At 34.9% G+C, this 22,390-nt stretch overlaps 2 protein-coding genes across 3 annotated transcripts; both read left to right on the top strand.

Moving 5' to 3' along the window:
- The first annotated feature begins 11,047 nt into the window (after positions 1-11,047).
- On the top strand, positions 11,048-16,193 carry LOC136208423 (alpha carbonic anhydrase 1, chloroplastic-like). The gene is made up of 6 exons (XM_065999284.1): positions 11,048-11,208; positions 11,300-11,490; positions 12,022-12,128; positions 12,856-12,958; positions 13,709-13,891; positions 15,649-16,193. The coding sequence occupies exons 1-6, from the start codon at positions 11,127-11,129 to the stop codon at positions 15,772-15,774; spliced, it is 792 nt and encodes a 263-aa protein (XP_065855356.1). The 5' UTR covers positions 11,048-11,126; the 3' UTR covers positions 15,775-16,193.
- A 2,226-nt stretch (positions 16,194-18,419) lies between these two features.
- LOC136209257 (probable polygalacturonase At3g15720) lies at positions 18,420-21,575 on the top strand. 2 transcript variants are annotated; one of them, XM_066000683.1, is made up of 9 exons: positions 18,420-18,672; positions 19,237-19,384; positions 19,964-20,137; positions 20,229-20,249; positions 20,350-20,557; positions 20,658-20,739; positions 20,861-20,969; positions 21,076-21,189; positions 21,281-21,575. In XM_066000683.1, the coding sequence occupies exons 2-9, from the start codon at positions 19,301-19,303 to the stop codon at positions 21,539-21,541; spliced, it is 1,053 nt and encodes a 350-aa protein (XP_065856755.1). In that variant the 5' UTR covers positions 18,420-18,672; positions 19,237-19,300; the 3' UTR covers positions 21,542-21,575. The 2 variants fall into 2 exon arrangements, with proteins under 2 accessions (XP_065856755.1, XP_065856754.1); XM_066000682.1 differs by having other exon boundaries at positions 19,143-19,384.
- The last annotated feature ends 815 nt before the right edge of the window (positions 21,576-22,390 follow it).

Here is a 22,390-nt window from a genome sequence, read left to right as displayed (position 1 = left end):
GATCATGTGGGGCTCATGAAGCATCCGCCACCATCTTGAAGAAATCCAGGTTAGCGGGTTTTTACTGGCCCACGGCCGAATTGGATGCCCAAAAATTGGTAGAATCTTGTCATAGTTGCCAAATTCATGCGAATGAATCACATACTGCCAAACATATCCAGAGGCCCATCATAGAAGGACGGCCATTCACCCTCTGGGGAATAGACATTGTTGGCCCATTTCCTCCGACTCGCCGACAGAGGAGGTACGTGGTAGTGGCAGTGGATCATTTCACCAAGTGGGTAGAAGCCGAAGCTGTTTCCTCCATCACTGCAGAACGAATGGTGGAATTCGTCAAAGACAACATCGTGGGAAGATACGGTGTTCTGCATACCATCATCACCGATAATGGAGCACAGTTCAACTGTAGCGAATTCAAAACTTTCTGTGAAGGGTTGGGCATCCTGAACAGATTTGCCTCCGTTTATTATCCCCAATCTAACGGGATGACCGAAGTCACAAATCGGACGATCGTAAAAGGGATAAAAAAGAGATTGGGAGAGCATGATAAGAAGTGGGCGGATCAGCTGACAAGCGTTTTATGGGCTTATCGCACCACTCCTAGGACGGCCACAGGAGAAACACCATTCGCCCTATCTCATGGGGTAGAGGCTGTGATCCCGGTTGAAATACAGGTCCCAAGTGATAGAGTGGCCTTTTATTGCGAAGAGGACAACGGCAAAAGGCTAAGGGAAAGTCTGGATCAAGTAGGCGATCGAAGAGACCAAGCCTATGTACGCATGGCGGCGTATAAACAGCGAATCGCCGCTTACCATGATAAAAATGCTAATCTTGTGGATCTGAATGTGGGTGACCTTATGCTCCGAAAGGCCGACAAAATCTAGTCTCGAGAAGGCAAGGGCAAGTTAGGGCTCAACTGGATGGGTCCATATCAGATAGTGGAGAAGATTGGATTTGCCACATTTAAAATTCAGGACATGGAGGGCAACACATTACCGCGCACATGGAACCTCCAAAATCTCCGCAAATATTTTGTCAAGAAATAAAGTGTACACACGGTCTTGAGTACTCTTTTTCCTTTAGTAAGCTTTTTCCCATGTGGTTTTTCTTACTAAAGGTTTTAACGAGGCTCACTTATAAGACCCGCTTACTGTAATAAAGCATTTCTCCCAATAATAAACATCATTTGTTCTATTATCTGTGTTCTTTTTAAAGTTTATTGCAGCAATATAAATATTCCAGTCTTAAAAAGAAGGGGGGCATCCGACGCTCTCCATTAACAAAGTATCGCTACTTTTTCTCCTTGGACATAAAAGAATCCATCTTATGGGCGGATCCATCTCTGAGAAGATCTCAATCTCCGATAGAGTTAAAACGATCCTTGGACGCAAGATCTTTACACTCTCTTACATATCCTTCCCAAAAAAGGATTCACAAGTCCTACGGGCGGATCACTTCACCTCAAAGACAGGTAGGAAATTGATCCCCTAGGTAGCTTTACTTCCTTCAATGGAATAGAACAGCTTCTAACCTTCGCAAAGGTCCATGCTATGGGGTACGGCTGGCCACCTACTCCAAAATAAATCCTAGATGCCTATATATTTACTTACGCAAACGTAATAGTAAAATAAATAGCTGCCATAAAGGATTAAAACAAATTGTACTTAACGATTTTTTACAAATCATAAGTAAACAACTAAGTAATAATAGGAGCATCCTCCTTTACATTATCCTCGCTTGCGGCGCTTGCCTGGAAAGCCTCCTTCTCCACAGCCTCAGATACGCCAACCAAAGGTACCTCCTTTTCCACGGAAGATGTGGGATCGAGAGGAAAAGCGGTATCAATGATCGATTCTTCACCCGCCTTGGGGGGCACTTCCTCAAGCTCCGCTAGGGGGACAGTAGCGGAAGGTTTGCTTTCTTCCATGGGTCCCTTCATCCATCTCCGAACATATTCGCGGATGTATTCCTTGGCGTCCGCCATCTTGTCATATTTGGCTACATCTTCTGGTTCGGGGACGGCGAATTGAGGATCTGTGAAATCAATCTCGGGATGCGCCAGAGAGAAGTACGCCATGAGCAGTTCGCCATAATAGAAGGCTTGCTCACCCGCCATATATTCAGCTTTGCCTAGGGCGTCCTCATGATTCTTGGTGTCTGTCGCAATCTTTTCCTTCAGCTTCCCAATCTCCGCATCTCTGAGGACTAAGGCGGCAGTGGCAGAGGCAAGGTTCGCATTAACAGAAGCAATGTGCGCATTGGCATCCACTACATCTTTTTCTAGCTTTTCAATGGTTGCCATGTCCGCCACATTTTGAAGAAGCTCGGCCTCCATAGCACATATACGAGTATACATCTGTCAAAAACAAACAATCTCATTAAGAGAAAAGAGCAAAGGAGTAACTTTTTCATAAAAAGAAATCCTTTCTAGGGGACTCACCATAAGGAGCTTTGTTTTCCCCTTTTGCGCATGAATGGAACCAGGAATTTGATTCTGACTCCTTTGCACTTCGCCCACCTGACCAAGGGCTTCATCCAAGTCATTTATGATGGACTCATTCTCAAAAGATCCTTGAGCGCCATACTTGGCGGACCAGTATCCGCCCATATCAGGCTTCGCCATCTGCACCAACATTCAAGGATCAAAACTTAAAACTTGATGAACAGGTAAAAATAAAAGACAACTTACCTGTTCTATCTCCCCAACAGGCTTGGCGGACCTCATGGCATCCGCCATAAGCTTAGGGCCTCCCGTGGTTATAGGCTTCCTCCTTTTTAGGGGTGGCTCGACCGCTGTTCCCGCAGGGCGTTTCCCAGTCTCCGTTTGAGGATTCGCCGCTTGATCTTTCCTACGCCCTTCAGCCTTTAAGAACTTCCTACGCTTCTCTGCAATAGCGTGATTGGCCTTAGATAAACCCCTGCCAAGGAAAACATTGAAGTAATCAAAGTTCAAGAAGGAATAAAAGTTACCTTGGTCAAATTGTGTAATCTTGGAGTAAATGAAATGCTCCCCCTCTCGGCGAATCAACGGGATATCGCTCATCATGAAGGCTAAAGTGTCTGCGTATGTCCATGCATCCGCCTTGATCTTCTTCATGAGCTCCGCCACCACTTCATCACTATCGGTCAATATTCGCATATCGCCCGCCATATGTAAAGGCTTGGGATTCCAAAACGAGGGAAAACCCAGCGATTCGCGCTCTTTTATCTTCACATAGAAGAATTTCTCATCCCAGCAATGGAAATTTGACATTTTGTCGCTAAAGGGCGAATATGTCCCGAATTTGGCGAAGGTGAGATAGGATTCATACTTCCATTTTGAGGGTTTATGGAAAGCCCTAAAAACGCGACCCGTATACACCACTCCTAAATTTGAGGCGAGGTAGCAGTCTAAAGCAATATCCAACCAACCGTTGGGATGTAGTTGGCTGGCTGTAATATCAAAGTAGGAGAGGATGTCCGCCATCATCTTTGGGAGAGGAAGCCGGAAACCCCTCTCTACGTGACTGCAATACACAGTGAGAAAACCGCTAGGCGGACAGAAAGGTCGTTGATGGGCTGCGGCTAACTGAGTCTCATAATTATTGATCCAAGGATAGCGATTCGCCAGATCCACTAGATCCGCAGCACTCATACGAGACGGAGTAGACTCCGCTCGAGGATTCTTTTTCCTAGGTGGGATAGAAGAAGAGGCCATTGTCCCCGGAAAACACCTAGCCTTAACGGCCGGAGCGGTACCGGAGACGGAAGTGGAAAGGGCTGGATTACTAGTGGAACGAGTTTGGTAACGATTACATACCGAGTCACTAAACCCAGCAAAATCAGAGTTAATCGTGACGAAGTGGTCCAACTAAAATCGACTTCTATTTCGGGAGAAGAGGTCGAATTAAAAAGCTCCAAAGTTGATCTAGAAGATGAAGACGAACTTCTAAACATCCAGAGAAAAGTTAAACAAAAGAAGATGAACTTACATGTAAAATCGGAAGCTTGGTGCGAGACTCTGAAAAATTCCCAGAAAAACTTCGAAAGGAGACGATGCGGAAGAAATGAAGAAGAAAGAGAAAGCGAAAGAAGAAGAAGGACGTTTTCTCCTTCCTGGGATAGTGCGTCCACTACACGTGTCATTCATCCATTGGCATTGAACAGTGCGCTCATTAATGCAGATGTTTATGACGGCGCGCGGAAGCTCAAAAGCCCTAAAGGACTTTAAAGGCATTTGGGGGGGCTTCTGATAACATCGTGATATTATCCCAAGGACTAAAAGGGATATTCACCTCAAGAACGCCGCGTATTGATCCCCGAAGGGGAGCCGGCAGGCGAATCTCCACGGATCTGCTTGAAGAGATCCGCTGGCGGACCTATGAGGCGAATCTCTTCATTCACCCAATTCGCCACTGTAACGGCTGGTCGCCGACTCGGCCATAAAGATCATTAATGAGTTATCAATTAGCTAACCGCCAGGTTAAAGATAACTTGTAACCGTCATTAATGGAGCATTAATGGAGGCTTTCGAGTTGCCTGAAGGTTACGACTTCTTAGCTATATATAGCCTGATTCCCTAGGCTATCAAGGTACACATTCTCACAACCTTTGTCAATTCAGTTTGTTTCCTTGATTCACCTTACTGACTTTGGCACCGGAGCTTCCCCCCGTCGAACCCAACGACGCCCCCCCACAGGGACGGACGTTGATCGGAATTTCCCCACCTGTTATCATAATGTTAGACATCTCAACATTGGTGATGTAGTTGTTGTTATAGCGGCCAATTATTGGAGCAAAGATGTAGAGGAATTTCGATCTCCAACTTCGACTCAAAGAATAATTCAACCAACTTGTTTGTTTACTACTTATGGAATTGATTTGGTGGGCCCCTTCCTAAAAGCCTCATATAAGAAGAAGTATCTCATAGTGGCTATAGACCACTTCACCAAGTGGGCAGAAGCAGAGCTTATCGGCTATCACCCTCAAATAAAAAATTACATTTCTAGGAAAAAAGGCATCAATAGATTTGGGATCCCCCACACGATCATCATATATAATGATACCTAGTAAGTGTGCTTCCTTTAGAATCTACTGCAAGGGATTGCATATAACGCTCTGATTCACGCTAGTCTCTCATCCTCGTGTTAACAGGATGACCAGGGTGACCGACCGGACCATTACCCACAAATTGAAGAAGAGGAAAGAGAATCTCGAAGCATTATGAATGGATGAATTGTATAATATCCTATAGGAATACCAAACAACTCCACGAACGACTATCAGAGAAACACCATTCTCACTCACTTACGGAGCCAAATCCTTCATTCCCATAAAAATCAAAGTTTCAAGTCCAAAGGAAGTATACTACTCAGAGGCCAGCAATGGGCTGTGAGAAAAATGGATTTATTTAAAATAAAAGACTAATGGTAATGGCCACCTACAATCAGCGAATGAAAACTACATATGATAGGAGGTTTCATCCATACTAAATCTACGTTGGGGGATTTTATCCTTTGAAGTAGGTAAGCCTCTCGTTTCACCCAAGGACAAGAAAAGTTAGGCTCCAACTGGATAGGACCCTTCGAAATTGACGAATGTGTTAACTCCCACATATATCAATTGAAAGATCTCACAGGCAAGCCAATTTCGAGAACGCTTCGATCCAATCATAAATTAAAAGTAAACACTTAATAAAATCAATTAACACTTTGATCAAAACGGATGAAAGTAATTTTCTTATCTTATTAAACAAAATAAAACACTACAAACATTACAAGGTTATCCCTATGGGAATTCACCCTCCTAAGCGAACTCATCAGCTTCCTCATCGTCCTCTACTGGCCAAACATTATGGCAGAAATGTGAAGTTAGCATTGGGAACCTAGACCTTCAACGAATTGAGTACCTTGGTCCGGTAGAAGTTCAGTCGCTAAATACTAAGGTGTGTGGCCTCATGAACAAATTCCCCCACTTCATCTTGGTGAGTAGCTTTCAATTGCGTAGCCTTCTACCTTTTTGGAAAAGGTTGATCCAAAGGGGTTTCTGTTGGTCCCTTATAACGTGACAAGTTTAGTTCCAAGGGGGGGGGATAGGAACTATTTAAAATTTTGTCCGTTTAGGCTGACTTCTTTTCTTAAGAAAAGGTTTACACAGCGGCGCTAAGTAATTCTAAGACACAAGCTTAGTCAACTTGTGACTAAGTCTGTTTCTTTTCTTGAGTCAGGAGATAGCACTTAGAGTCTATTCCTGAACTCAGCTTCTTAGTGCACTCAACTCAGCGTGAGTTCGTTACTTAGTCAGTTTTATAGCAAGCAATATATAAAGGAGTTTAAGGGTTAGAAATATGTTACTCAGCAGACATATCCTGGTTCGGCCTCTCCACCTACGTCCAGTCCCCGGAACTCGTCCGAGCTTTTTGAATTCTCTACTGAGCTCTTTAAAGGTAGAGCACGAAACCTTTTACAATAGAAGCTGAGTATACAAGAGTACCTTCCGCTATACCTCTACTCACTCCTATATCTACCGCTGAGTACTATAACCGAGTACTCAGCCTCTCCTTTCTATTCTTCTAGAAATGATAAAGTGTTTGTCCTAAACAACAATTGCTAAGACACTTTAGATGATTGAAAATCACTCTAGACTTTTACACAATAATTGGAAATTGGTGTAAGGTTTTTTTTTTTTTTGCTTTGCTTTTCTCACAGAACTTCAAGTATGAATTTGGACAGCATTTCGGCTAATTGAAGATATGCATCGATTGAAGCAAATGAGAGGCCTTTATATAGTGACACTTGAGGCACCGGTAATTTCGAATTTCGAAATAACCGTTGGAGGGAAACGGCTTCCTGTCGTTGTCACTCAGTACGCGCTCAGTGTCGTTGGCCAATGAGATTCTTGCATCTTCTGTCCACGACAGTGCTCCGCAGCTTTTCGTCTGGCAAACAGAATGTTTCGACATATTTGGCAAAGTCTTCCAGACAGCTTCCTGCGCCTTCTGAACTTTACCCAAAGTAGAAATACTTTGTCTAGAAGTTGGTTCTTGTCTGCCGCTGTCTTGTACTTCTTGTCGTTCCACTCAGCAGCTTCATCTTGAAGCAATTGAGAGAAGGCTTCTCGGTCCTTCTTTAAGCTGAGCTTGTGCTTTGTAAAAAACGACCGCGTTTTGAAATCTTGGGCCGTGAGGTCTTGATGTGTTGACTTGGGCTTGACTTCCACTTATGGGCTTTATATCTTAATGTCTTATATACCAATAAGCTCAACATTGAACAAACACATTAGTGTAAATAAATCAAAGCTTTAAATTTAATGTGTTAGAATATTTTTTATCAATTACATAAATAATTTTGTCAAATCAAAATCATGTGGAAAGGTGTTTCAACAGTTTCATCACCACTGACATTTGACATCTTTCAATTCGACTTATTTATTGAATCCTTAGAGGATTCAACTAGAAATGTTGGGATGGGATCGACAGGGGCTATCCTCGCTTCTGCCATCTCCCTTTCCACCCCCACAAAAGTAATGAGCCTCAGTAAATCTTCCAAATTTGGCATTTCCACTTTTAGAATGGAGCCCCGGTCCACTTCATTATCCATGACTTAGGTTCCATGTTCATCTTGGTCATTACCCTTCCTTAGATCAACGCCTCCAATTTGTGAAGGCTCGATTTCAACACGGTCAAGACCTCTAGCCCTAGTGGATATGGGTTTGAAGCCTTGGATAGAATCCTTCTTGTTGTTTTATTTTTCTTCTCTTGTGAAGATCGGGCCACCAATAGCAAAAATTCATCATTTTCCCTCTTGGTAGGACGTAAAAAGAATTGAAATATGGGCCATCAACTCTGAACTCCATGTGCAGTTCAAAAACACCCATACAATCTTCATGTTTAGGATGAGCATGATCATCCTCTCAATATAGGACAACCTCTAACATTTGAAGTCCTGGGTACTTCTGATATGAACTCAGAACCTCCTCCCGATGGACCAACGAAGGTTTATCCCAAATTTTAGGGTTCACTTTTTGGATCAGAGTTGGCTTTCAGGACCCCATTAGTGTTTTCATTTCAAGGATTTCTTGGGGTTTAGGTACTCCACGTTGTTATAGAGGTTGAGGTACACATGAAATTTTTCGGCATTAAGGTTCCATAACAAAAATTAGAAAAAAGAAAAAAGGGAAAAAGATTACTTACTCTTAGATAGAAAGAGAAGACATGACAAAAAGAGGTGGAAACTTGGAAACTCTCTAAAAAGGCCCAAAGAAAGTCTGAATAAATCGGAAGAAAACATTGTATGATTTTTTATAACATCCGAATTTTATCCCTAGGGCAAATGTGTAATAACATGAAAATAGAATGAGTCCCCAACATTATTTTCATACCACGTGGAACATAATATGATACACCATACGACAAGATACAACGTAAAGAGTCAAAGAAGAAGGATCTGCCATCACATCTCGTCTCCATGAACGTCTATCGTTATCTCATATGGAAGGTTTCAGAAGATCAAAAGGTGCCTTCATAAACTTCCTTGAACGGGAATGAATGTACTTGAATAGCAATTAATAACCATTAAGAGAACTAATGGCGTGACTGTTCAAATAGAGCGTCATTAATTCTAAAAAGGTTACAAAAGTATGTATAAATACACTAGCTCATGAGTATTTCAGGTATGCTGGCTAACTTCTATCAAGCTCTTATCATTACCCTTTTATTTCCAAATATTATATTGACTTTGGCATCGAGTGTCTCCGGTCAAATCCATCGGTACCTCATAAGGAAAAGATTCTGATTAAGAAAGTTTACACAATTATCAATTTCATCCACATTTATATAGATTTCTGAGATCGAGGAAATTGAACTACCCCTCAACACCATCATTATAGAGTACGACATTCAAGAAATTCACATTTAAAGCCCTCTTAAGAGCACCTCTAGTGGGTGTTAGAAGGTTGTTTCTTGTAACAACCAACCACTAAAGGTGTTATTACATTCTTGTTATCTATTTTTAGAAGTTACGAATTCAGGTAACAGAGAAACAATTAATGATGTGGGTCCTATTATTATTTTTTATTATATAATTGTACTAACTTAATGATATGGCATTTTTTTTGTTTATTCTCGTTATCTCTATTAATACAATTTTTTAAAGAATAATATAATACAATTGGATCCTACAACTCTTAAAGTAACAATGATTATAGTGGATTGTTTCTTTTGGATGTTCTCAATGTGTAGGTGGCATTTCTAGTGTGTTACCACCAGTAATGTTGCTCTAAATCCAAAAATAAACCTTTTGCATCATATGGCTATGAAACGATGAAATGGCTAGGGACATATGGCATTCATTCATAGAAACTTCAGATCAATTTGATAGCTCATGTCACCTCATCACGTTCCATGTCAATTTTTTCATCTTTCCGCACTTTCTTATAATCAAATGCGTGCTCGAAGCAAAGCGGCCCACGCTCACAGTAAATCCAACGTTTTATTGCACATAACCCACATCAATAGAGATTCGAACCCTTCCATGCTCTTAGGAGTTAAAGATTACTGGAAAAAGGTATTCGATTCTCCAAACCATAACAAAGATAAAGTTTAGTCGAAGCCTTAAAGTTAAAGAGCTTCAATAAATCTATGGGGGGCTTCTGATAATAGATAAATAACCTAATATGCTATGTGGACCAATGATACGTCCCAACCTAGAATGGTGATGGAAAAATAACCGCCTTATACACATGGACCAATGGAATAGGTATGCCCCAACTTAAGGTGGTCATCCCAATTTGTGTTTTACAGTTAGCACACGTTGAATCTATGTGGTCCCACCAGGTGATATGCTCCCAAGACGTTAGGAAACATGCGTCTTTCCAAAATCCCCTCACAATCTTATAAATAAAGTAGCCGACACAACCAAGATAACACACATTCTCTCAACTCTACTTCTTCATCTTCTTTGTAAACTCTGCTAACTTAAACATTAAAGTGAAGGCGCTAAATTTCAGTCATCCTTTAATCCTTTTCCTATCTTATTGTAACGGATTAATTCAATATTAAATTATTACTTCAATCTTACAAAAGAAAATTCTATAATGCCACAAATAGATCAAATTACAAATATTTCTTTTGTTTTTCTTATCTTAATTCTCCCATTTTTGGAAGTCAACATGGTGAAATCCGGTCCAACCTAACACATGGATAACTTTAAGCATCATGTATAAATTCTAAAATTTTACCTCATATTATCAAATTGATTTTTTTTTTCTAAATTTGAGATAAAAATATTATTCTCAGTTTTTCCTTTGATACAATAAAGGCTTAATACATCATTTGCCCCATGAACTTGTCCAAAATGGTTGATTGGCCTCCTGAACTTTCAAAGTGCCTCGATAACCCCCCGAACTTGCATAAAATGTTCAGTTAGCCCCCTGAATTTGCGTAAAATGTAATCAATAAATCATTCGGTTGTAAAAAAGCAAGTCAAATGCAGAAGATATGTTACACGTGCCTTAGAATGCTATTACATACTTCACAAAATAAATTAAAACATGTTAAAAAAGAATTTTTTACTTATTCAATTATAAAACATTTTCTTCTCTAATATTATAATCGCATATTCCGATCTTGGTTGATTTACTTTTTTAAGATGCGTGCAACATATCTTCCGTATTTAACTTACTTTTTTTTACAACCGAGTGATTAATTGATTACATTTTATGCAAGTTCAGGGGGCTATCGAGACATTTTGAAAGTTCAGGGAGCCAATCAACCATTTTAGACAAGTTCAAGGAGCAAATGATGTATTAAGCCTACAATAAATCATAATCACAAGAATGCCCCATCTATTTTTTGTAGTTAATCTAAGGAACAGATTGATTCTAGGAAAATTGGGGATAGTAATTTAATACTTAATTTAGCAAAATATCATTCCCAAAAAAAGGAAAAAAAATACTAAATATAGCTAGTCAAATGTCTAATTTAGTACAATAACTATATTACCAGAGTTATAAATAAGAAATTAATTTTCAGAAAAAGGTGAGGAAAATACTTTTTTTCTCTCAAAAAAAGTTGAGAAATATTTTCTCAGAAAAAACTGAGGAAATATTTTCTCAGAAAAAATTGAGAAAATATTTTTTTTTCTCCGAAAATGACTTCTTATTACTTCTCTTCGCTTATTATTTTTCTTATTCAATTTCTATCTCATGTTTCTTCAAGTTTTGATCAGAGCCGTATGTTAATTAATTTTGATTTAATATTAAATTAGTGTAATTTTCCATTAATCATGAAAAATAATTATTGTTTTTTTTTTGGAAATAACAGATCCAATTGATTTCACGTACAAGAATGAAAAAGAATGGGGAAAAACATACAAAACATGCTCAGATGGGAAAAATCAGTCTCCGATCAACATTAATGAAAAGCAAAGTGTTCTTTCAAAATCTCTGCAACCCTTAACCAGATTTTATAAACCTGCTACGGCTTTTCTTGTTGATAATGGTGTCAATATCGGGGTATTTATCCTACTAAAATCACAATAATTTACGTATTACGCTAATCATGAGTTGTATAAGGCGTAGACAGAAGGGTTAGAGCAGGGGGCCTAGAGGAGTCCAGACTCCCTCCTCCCCCCAGTTGTAACCACCCCTATCTTGGATGGTTTTGGCCCCCGACTGCTAGAACCACCTCTACGGTGATAGTTTTGGCCCATAGCCGTTAGAACCACCCTTACTATTGATGGTTGATTAATTAACTAATTGGGTTTGTATTTAATTACAAAATCCAACTTGATTAATATACGAATGGGATAAATTTCCTTTAGTTTGTTCAAAACGAGCAAGTTTTTTTTGTAGTCCTAATTTAACTTAATTTTGAGAAGTTTTAGAATGATATGAAATTCCATGAGACTCTTACTCCTCAAAAATAAGAGCACTAAGTCTTTTTTAGAGCGAATGAGGGGAGAAAAACTTTATAATAGTAGATTTTAAATCACTTTAATTATCATGAAAGTTAGGTATGAATATCTGATTCTATTGAAAATACAGGTGCGTTATACTAGCGATCATGCATCAATGATAATGGACGGTAAAAATTACACAATGAGGTTGATGCATTGGCATTCTCCCTCTGAGCATCGTCTTAATGGAGTCCAGTAAGTACCTCTTTCTCACAATTTTTATTACAAGCATACGATACTTAGAAGATCCTCCATAGGAGAAACCACAAGTGAGTTTTTTTTTTTTTGACAAAAACGACACATGTCATTTCCCCCCTATAGAGTGAGGGTCCTTGAGGACTGGATGCTTGCGATGATTTTAGAAAATAAAAACATGGTTTCATAGTAAATGTCGTCCCGAACAATTTTAATTCTTGAATATTTTCATTTTGAAGTCGTTAACAGTCATTTTGAGGAGTTAGTTAAAATTGAGTGATCAGCTGCGTTAAAAAGTATAAAGTTCAATGGCTATACCGTTATGAACTAAAGTTCAGTGACCACAATGTTAGGGGAATTTCAGTGGCCACAAGTGTAATTTCTCTATAGTTATACTATATAAAATATGTCACGTGAATGAAATATCTTAAATGAAAAATTAAATATTGATTTTCAGTATTTCAAATCATGGATTTATAATTTTGTTAATAAATATTGTAATATATAATCTATAATATAAAATAATTTATTTAATAAATGATGAAACCAAAAACTGAATACTCGGTTCGGGTTGGTTTTGTTTGTTAATATTATTAGATTCGAATTTCATTTTAGTGTTATTCGGTGATCGGTTATTTCAATTTGATTCGGTTTTTAAACCGAACCGACCGTTGAACACCTCTATTATATACTAATAACTTTTGATTTGACATGATTGAAACTACAGGTACCCATTGGAGCTTCACATGGTCCATACCGCACCGGATGAAAGTCTCGCTGTTGTTGGAATCCTATACCAGTTTGGTCAACCTGATCAATTTATCCAATCGGTACATATAGTCCTATAATTTTAACATTGTCTAAGTAAAATCAATTATAGTCATACGCTATCTAATAAAAAAAAAATTATAGTCCTACGTTATAGAGATTCGAAAAGACTAATTTAACTGTTAATTAACTATCAAATGAGACTTTCAAAATATTAATTATGTTTAAACTATTTAATATGTCACTACACGGTTAAAAAAACTTGTTAAAATGTCAACAACTAAGTCGGCTACATACAAATTAATCACAATTTTTTTCCTATTTATCTATATTTGTTGCTGTGTTACTAATATAGTTAGAAATAATCACCCAACAATATGCGAAACTGCTTCCGTTTATCGATAAACTTGTTTGGCAGTTCTGATGTGACAGTTAAATAACAGTCAAACCAGTTTTTTCAAATTTTCAGTAATGTATGACTAAAATTAATCTTACTTTAAACCTTAGGTTTAAATTTGTACTATTTTATACGTTATGGCTAAATATGCATTTCTCTAAAAACGTTAAAGTTAAATTTCACCATTATCCCTTTATTTTATTTTATATATATATATATAAAGACTTCTTCTTTAGTCCTTTATCTTAACAAATTTTGAAAATTTGACTCTATATCTGTAATTTTGATCAAATATGTAGTCCCTGATTTTTTACAAGAAGTCCCTGACTTTTTATTATTTAGACATTCCGTCTTTGTTAATTAAATGGAGTTTAGAGACGTAAGATTATCCTAATTAATTTTATTATATATGCAGATTAATACGAGTTTAACCCAGCTGACTCAGATGGTAAAAGAACATAAAAACCCTGTAGAAGTGTCCTTGGGAAAGTTGGATACAAGACTTCTCGGTAAAAAAACTAACAAATATTACAGATATAACGGTTCTCTTACCACTCCACCATGCACCGAATCCGTTATTTGGACTCTCCTTCCCAGGGTAAATATTACATTCCTTATATTAAAAAAAAAATTACATTCCATATTACTATCTTCTTTCTCATATATAAACCAAAAATATTAATTTTTGGTATCCTACCTTTAATAATAATAAAAAAAATAATTCATGTATTTTCGCTAATTTGTAGATGAATTCGTGTTCTTTTTTCTTTTCCTTTTTTGTGAAAATAGGACTGAGGTTTCCTTCATTTACAAAACCAGTGATTTTTAAGTTGGCACAGTCAATTTGACTATTAATAACTCCAAAATAAAAAATTACAAGAATTAAATTTGTTTAATATCATATTTATTAGGGTAATTAATTTATTGGTCTCTATATTTTGATAAAACACACTGTTTAGTCCCTATATTTTTAAAAATACATGACAAAGTCCCTAACTTTCTTCCCGATGAACAGTTTAGTCCCTAACGTTTTTCTCGGTGAACTGTTTAGTCCCTGCCATTAGACTCTCATGAAGATTTGTTAGTCAATTTGGATTTGCGTTCTTCTTTTCCTTTCCTTTAAACTCTAATGCATCTGAAATCAACTTTGGGTGTTCTTCTTCTTGATTTTCTTTTTAATCGTTCAAATTCGTAAGCATTGGACCTTTTCTTTTTCTTGTTCTCCATACAAATAGCTTCTTCTTTTAAATTGGATTTTCTCTTCTAAAGTTTGAAGGTAAATAGTAAAGGGTAATTGAGTTATTTCCGAAGTCATAAACGGTAAAAAATCTAACAAACAGACGGAAGGACTAAACAGTTCATTGAGAAAAAGGTTAGGGACCTTACTATGTGTTTTTGAAAATACAGGGACTAAACAGTGTGTTTTGTCAAAATATAGGGACTAATAAATTAATTACCCTATTTATTATGGAACCAAATTTTTTATGTTCTAACATCATCATTTTTTGAGGTTTCTCTCTCTAAACATTAACTTTCTCTCTCCTAACCAAACCACACATAAATTATCTCAAAAATTAAAGTTGAAAAATTAAAGTTATTTAGATTATCATCAATTCTTGCAATTTTCTATTTTGACGTTATCTCGGTCAAATTGTCAGTGTACTCTGTTTGTTTGTCGAAAAATATTATGTTTTGAATTTTTTTGGGTAAAAGAAAATTGTGTTAGAAAATAAAATATTTTCCGATGTTTGACTAGAACACCAAAAAAAAAGGTGGGTGACTACTATTTTCAAAATAGTAAAAAGGAATAAAGTAGGGTTCTAAAAGTTTAGAAAAATGTTTTACTTTTTTTCAAAACAGTAAAACATTTTCCTCACTTTCTTCATTTATTTTTCTATTCACTAACCTAAAATTATCTGTTGATTTATTTTCCCAAATAAATAAACACCTGAAAATCAAGAAAAAAAAATTTCTACATAATATTTTCCGGCAAACAAATAGACTTAGAAGTCCTTAGTTTTGCAAATAGACAAGGACCTCAATTTTCTTTTTGTAACAAAAAATCATAGATACTCGTCTACAAATCGTCGAAGTACATGTTATTTTTTGGAATTATCCATAAAGTTTTAAAGTTAATTATAATAAAACTGAAATTATAATGATTACTAACATCCAGTAAAACCTCTATAAATTAATAATGTTGGGATCATGAAATTTTATTAATTTATAGAGATATTAATTTATTGAGTATAAATTTACTGAACTAGCCCAAGTCGGGACCAGAAGAAATTATTATTTTAAAAAAATTATTAATTTATCGAGTATTAATTTATGAAGATTTTACTATATGTGCAGATAAAAACAGTAAGTGAGGAACAAGTGGAAGCCATTAAATCTCCATTAACGGGGGAATACAAGCTTAATTTTAGGCCTGTTCAGCCTCTCAATGGTAGACAAATCCAAATGTATTATACTAATTAAACAGTAATTTATTTTTATGTACATTTATATTTATCTACCACTAAAGAAGTCGAAAAGTTTTTACGGTCACTAAAGTAAATGTTGAACGTATTGATGATCACTAAAGTAGTTACTAACTGACAAAGTCGTTAAAGTAGCAATAACGAAGTCACTATGGATAAATTTGACGATCTAAACCACTAAGAAGTCGACATGGCTGTATGTCCACATATGTCGGGAACTGTGAGGTGTTGTTGTTGATCTAACAGCCATAACAGCTTTTCGGTTTCAAATCGTTGGATCACAGTGATTTTATTTATAAAAATTTGCTATTTTATTGATTTTATTAGGTTAAAAACTACTTTAATGATCACTGATATATAAAATTCGTACTTTAGTGGCTATAGAAACTTTTTACTTCTAAATAGGGATGTTGTTAATAGGGGATAATTGGATAACTAATTTTGTAATTATCTCCGTTATAATGAAGATTTCTCATTTCCGCCTCATTACGATATATTTTTTTCATGTTACATTGATAAGCGATATGTGTCTTTAAAATATATTTTATTTTCTGTACTCAATTTTTTTTAAAGTTATTTACCAATTAAATTAAGAATATAATTAAAATATTTTTAATTATTTATTATTTATTTTGCAAATATTTGTATAAAAACGCTAATCGCCTTTTTAAGTTATTTTAACTATTATTATTTATTTATTATTTTTTTAAATTTTTTTGTATATAATACGCTTACATCATTAAAGAAGAAAGAAAAATCTCCACCCCACCCGAATATGATTCGAACTCATGACCTCCATAGTCATAGGTATGCTCTCAACCAGATAATAGTTCCAATAAAAAGAATTAAAGAGACTAATATTCGCTCATAATCTTTTATTTCTTATATTTATTTAAATGTTATAATTAATTTAACTAATTTTAATAATTCAATTTTAAATAGATTATTAATATAAATTTAAATTTTTAAATGGTAATTACATATTTATTTATTTTTAGATAAAATGGTGTTTTTGCCCTTGTTAAAAGGGAAAATTACACAGAAATTCATCTTTTAAAAACTATTTACAACTATGTCAAGTCATATTTTTGGATTATATCAAACTAGTAAAATCAGTACTTTTAATATATTATATGATTTTAAATTTTTATGTAGTTTATATTATATGATTTTAAATTTTAAAATATCAGAATATTATAATTTTTTTTTGTCAGATTTGCAGGAAAAAAAAGTTAAAAAAAACCCATCAGATTTGATATTTAAATAAATTTGTTTAAAAGTCATTTATAAATAATTTATTAATCCTGACTATTGTGAATTTACCTATGATTTATCATGTTTATACAAATAAAGAAGATTCAAATCTTAATTTATCTCGAGTCCTATGCAGAAAATTTTAATCCTGGCTATTGTGTAATATACCATATAACTATTGTTATATCCTTGTTTTCTACCACAAGCAGACAGATTAACAAACTCAATTGTATTATTATTTGTACTTCCACTTCTTTGTTTCTCAATTCGTGAAAAGCATAGAAAATGCCTTATTAACAGGAGACAATGGTTCCATGCTCAAGATTTGATATCTAACGTGATCAAACTTAGCATTTAATCCGGACAGAAATTGCATCAATTGTTCATCCTCAATCTGTGTTTGAGCAAGTTTCCTTGACTTACTACAAGTGCAATTTTTAACCGGCTTTAATATTGCATATTCATCCCACAAAATTTTCATCTTATTAAAAAAGTCTACTAAAGGCATACCTCCTTAAGTCGAACTGCAAATCTCATTGTGAAGTTGAAAAATGAGAGGACTATTGCTTTCCTCGTACCTTTGCTCTATCTCCTTCCACAATCATTGAGCAGATTTCACATGAATGAAGACTGCAACCAATTCTTTGGTGAGAGAATTCAAGATTTAAGAGAGAACCAGGTCATCTATTTCTTTCCATTTCAAATGTGCATATGAGATTCGATCTACTGGTTCATCGTTCTTTATGATGAAATTTGTCTTGCGTTTTGCACTAATAGCTAGCAACAATTTCCTTTTCCACAGATTATAACCCTTTCCATCGAAAATTATGTTGACAATCATCAAACCAGGGTTATCACCGCTCTGGTTGTTTGATGAATTTGCTTATACATTCATTGTTGATTCTAAATTAGAAATATTAGAATTACGATCGTAATTGCAATTTGAATCGTGATTGAAATTGTGATCTGAGTTGCGATCGGAATTGCGATTAGAATTGTAGCAATCTGAGTTGCGATCAGAATTGCTTGATTCAGAATCACTTAATTCTGATTCAACCTCTATCAAGGAACCGATTGAACTAAAAGCTCGAGCTGATAGTTAAAGCCCAATCATATATCTTATATTAATCTCCGACACACCCCCACACGCAAATGCTCATTGGGCTTGCAGCGTGCACAACACAGGCCCATCCCGCCATGTGTTTTATTAATTCCACAAATTAATGAGGTTGCCGAGACTCGAACCCTCGAACCCTCGACCGTTTGGTCTTAGAGGCTCTGATACCATGTCAAGGAACTAATTGAACTAAAAGCTCGAGCCAGTTTGACCAAGTGGTACTGATTAAATGGAATTTGAGACGAAAGAGCAAGCAAGAGTTTGCAAAGCAACCTTGTGAGGAGAAGCGAAACCCTTGATTTCGTCATTTTCTTTCTGATATCCTCTTCTTCTCCGTTTTGGTTTACATGGATGGGATGAGTTTCCGATGCAACAAATGCTGAGATTTTGAGTCATTATCGGAAATATTCGAATTTCCGAACAAATCGCTTCCTTTCCTTTCTGCAACAAGTTCAAAATTCAACCTAACAGTACCGGAGAAAGATAGATGAGATGCATTGCTTGAGCGGAGACCAATTAATCAAGGTGATTACTCTTTCACCTTCCTTCCATTACTTATCGCCATTTCATTTTTAACTTTTGATCTGATTTCTCCAATTTATAATCAAATTTCATCAAATCTAAAGGTGGATAAAGGAATTTCGGAGTATTTTAGTTATAGTAGGGAGTCAATGCTTCAGTCAGGATTCTTAACAAACACAAACAGGTTTCCTAATTCATCTAGGATTCGATTTTCTTTTCTTAACTGTAAAATTTCACTAACCTATTTACGATTTCAATTTTAAGAAATCTATATCTTCTCTCTCTCGGAAATCAAATCAATCTTACAGTAGAATATAGATTTGAAATCCTCATCCTACTCTGAATTTGTTTCATCCCTGCATACTTATATATACCTGGTATTACGTTTATCTCATCAATTACGAATTTTACTATATCAATTATGACTATGGCGAAATTAATACTGTTCTGTTTCTGCTTTTTAATTTGTTTAGCATCAACTGAATCCCGTAGACTTTCGAGCAAACATTGTCACGGTACTAAATTCTACAATGTTGTTGATTTTGGTGCTGTGGGTGATGGCATTAGGGATGATACTCAAGCATTTCAACAAGCTTGGAGTGCCACATGCGGATCGTCATGTTCAGCAACTATGTATATTCCGAATGGGAGAAAATATTTGCTGCAACCTATCACTTTTTCTGGTGCTTGTAGATCAAAAGATATCAGTGTCCAAGTAAATGAGCTTAAACCCTCTTTTTCTTTAGTTTTTTCAAGTATTTTGATTCGGCGATGTTTTTTATCGTGGTATGCAGCTATTCTTTGTTTATAGGCAGGCCATATATGTAGTTTGTGTGATATTACAGATAGAAATTGAACTAATAGCACCGGCTAATCCTCATGAATAAGCTTAAACCCTCTTTTTATTTAGTTTTTTCAAGAATTTTGATTCAGCTACCTTTTTATCGGGTATGCAGCTATTCTTTGTTTATAGGTGGTCGTATATGTAAGTTTGTGTGATATTGCATATAGAAGGTGAACTAATAGAACCGGCTAATCCTCTAAACCCTCTTTTTATTTGTTTTTTTCAAGTGTTTTGCTCTGCTTTTCTCTTTTGATTCAGCTCTATATATGCTTAAAGTTATGGTAATTGAGTCATATATTGTGTTTGTGATTCTTCTTGCTTTTCTTCTGCTAATATCAAGTTTCGATGCGTGACATTAGAGATAGGTCGAATTGACAAAATCACTTAAGTTTGTGGGTATTCTTCTTGCTTCTTTTATGCTAATATCGAGTTTGATGCGTGACATTACAGATAGAAGGTGAACTAGTAGCACCGGCTAATCCTCATGAATGGATATGCAAGAATAAGAAATGCAAACAATGGATTACATTCGACAAAATCAATGGACTCGTCATCCATGGTTATGGAACTCTCAATGGTCAAGGCACAAATTGGTGGAACTTGGATTGCAAACATAATAAACAGGTCAGCCTAATTTAATTTTAATTATTTGTTTCCGAATTTAGTTTTTTCTTTTTCAAGATTACTAATATCATGTGTAATTTTTCTATTGCAGCAATGCGGAAAGAAAGCAACGGTACAAGACTGATTACTCTAATTATAATTATGATTTCACTGTTTATCAATTTAATTACTAGTAAGATAGCTGAATTTATCTCTTATTTATTCATGTATAGGGACTTATAATATCACACTCGGAAAATGTACACATAAAAAACCTAAATTTCAAGGACAGTCCACAAATGCATATAGCATTTGAGAGATCAAATTGGGTTTATGCTTCAAATATCACTATTAATGCTCCATGGGACAGCCCGAATACCGACGGAATTCATCTCCAACATGCTACAAATATTCATATACAGGACTCCATTATTAAAACAGGTATACTTAATCACTTTAATCATCAATAGTATATATTCAATTTCCTTTTATATATATCATATTCTCTAATTTTTGTTAAATTTATTTATCGTACATTTAGGTGATGATTGTATATCAATTAGCGACGGTTCGTCACATGTTGATATTAGTAATATCAAATGCGGTCCTGGACATGGAATAAGGTATTGTATAAATATTGTATTTGAATTCTCACAAATTAAATATATGCATACTTGTTATTTGATTAATAATTTGTGTTTTAATCAACTTTTATTTATATTTATCATTTTTTTCTTCTTAAAGTATTGGAAGTCTGGGGATACGTGGGAAAGAGGAAAAAGTAGAGTATATTCATGTTAATAATGTTACATTTGAAGGAACTCAGAACGGGGTTAGAATAAAAACATGGCAGGTTAATATATTTAACTTTATTAATTATTAATCTTTTGATAATTTCTCTCATTATTATTATCCCTAATTATCATGATTCTTATAAGTTTATTTTTGGTATAATTCAGGGAGGAAGGGGATACGCAAGACATATAACATTCGAGCATATAACATTAAAGAATTCATTAAATCCTATAATTATCGATCAGTATTACTGCCCCCATAAGAAATGCGGTGACCATGTAAGTAAATTGGTCAATTATTAATTGTGATTAGATATCGATGGTTAATATATAATTGTGATTAGTTAATGGAAATGAAATTAATTTGCAGAAATCATCAGCAGTGGAAGTGAGTGATATAAAATACAAGGATATAAAAGGGACGTCAATGGAAAAAGAAGCGGTGAGATTAGCATGCAGTGAAGCAGTCGGATGCAAAGATATTTTAATGGAGGATATCGATATATCCGTTGACTCACATGAATCTCGACATGGAGTTTCTACTGAAAATGCAGTTTCTTATTGTTCTAATGTTCATGGACGTTTCAGCGGCAATATGTTTCCTAGTGTTTCTTGCTTACAGAAAAACTAGGAATTGCTACTGTTTTTTTTTTTTTTATTTTATTTTCTAGCTTATAATGTAAATATTAGTTTTGTTTTTATTTTTTTTATTTCAACAATTATTTTATTCTTTTAATTGATATTGATATTAATTATTTTCCTTTTTATTACAGTATTTTATTTGTTTGTTTTTTAGAAAATATTAACTAATGCTGATAATGTATTTTAATTATTAATATGATATAAAGTACTATCTATGTCTACACAATTTCCATCCCATATATAAAAATGAAAAATAAATTTTTATTAAAAGGAAAGTAAAGCACACTGAAATTCATTTTTTAAGTCATAATTTTGAATTATATCAAATTAATTAATTTATAATTTTGGATTATATCAAATTAATTAATTTACTATTTTTAATCTATTTTAAGAAGTAGAGTTTATAAATTAGGGTCTAGAATATATCGTTTAGGTTTTAGAATTTATGAATTAGAATTTAATTTTTTTTGAAGTGGAGTGTAAAATCATATTTTATTTATTATATATAGCAAATAATGACATATTCAGAATTAAGTTTCATAAACTGATTTAGTTGTAATTTTGTAGTTAGTTATGATATTCATGTGGGAAGGAAATTATATCAAAAATCAGATTTTAATTTTTATTTACAATTATAAAAATTGTTTTTATGTATTTTAAGATTATATGATTTTAAATCTTAAAATATCATAATATCATAACTTTTTTGTTGTTTTTTTTGGTCAGATTTTCAGTTAATCAATTGTAGGAAAAAAAAAGCTTTAAAAAACCCACCAGATTTGACATGAGGTTCTCGGCCCATTTGTTTTACATGTTGTTTGTTGTTTCCTGTTACGGT

This window comes from Euphorbia lathyris, chromosome 10 (genome assembly GCF_963576675.1).
Source record: "Euphorbia lathyris chromosome 10, ddEupLath1.1, whole genome shotgun sequence".
In the NCBI taxonomy this organism is placed as follows: Eukaryota; Viridiplantae; Streptophyta; class Magnoliopsida; order Malpighiales; family Euphorbiaceae; genus Euphorbia; species Euphorbia lathyris.
The sequence above is the reverse complement of the archived record's forward strand: the minus strand, read 5'-3'. Positions and strand labels throughout refer to the sequence as shown.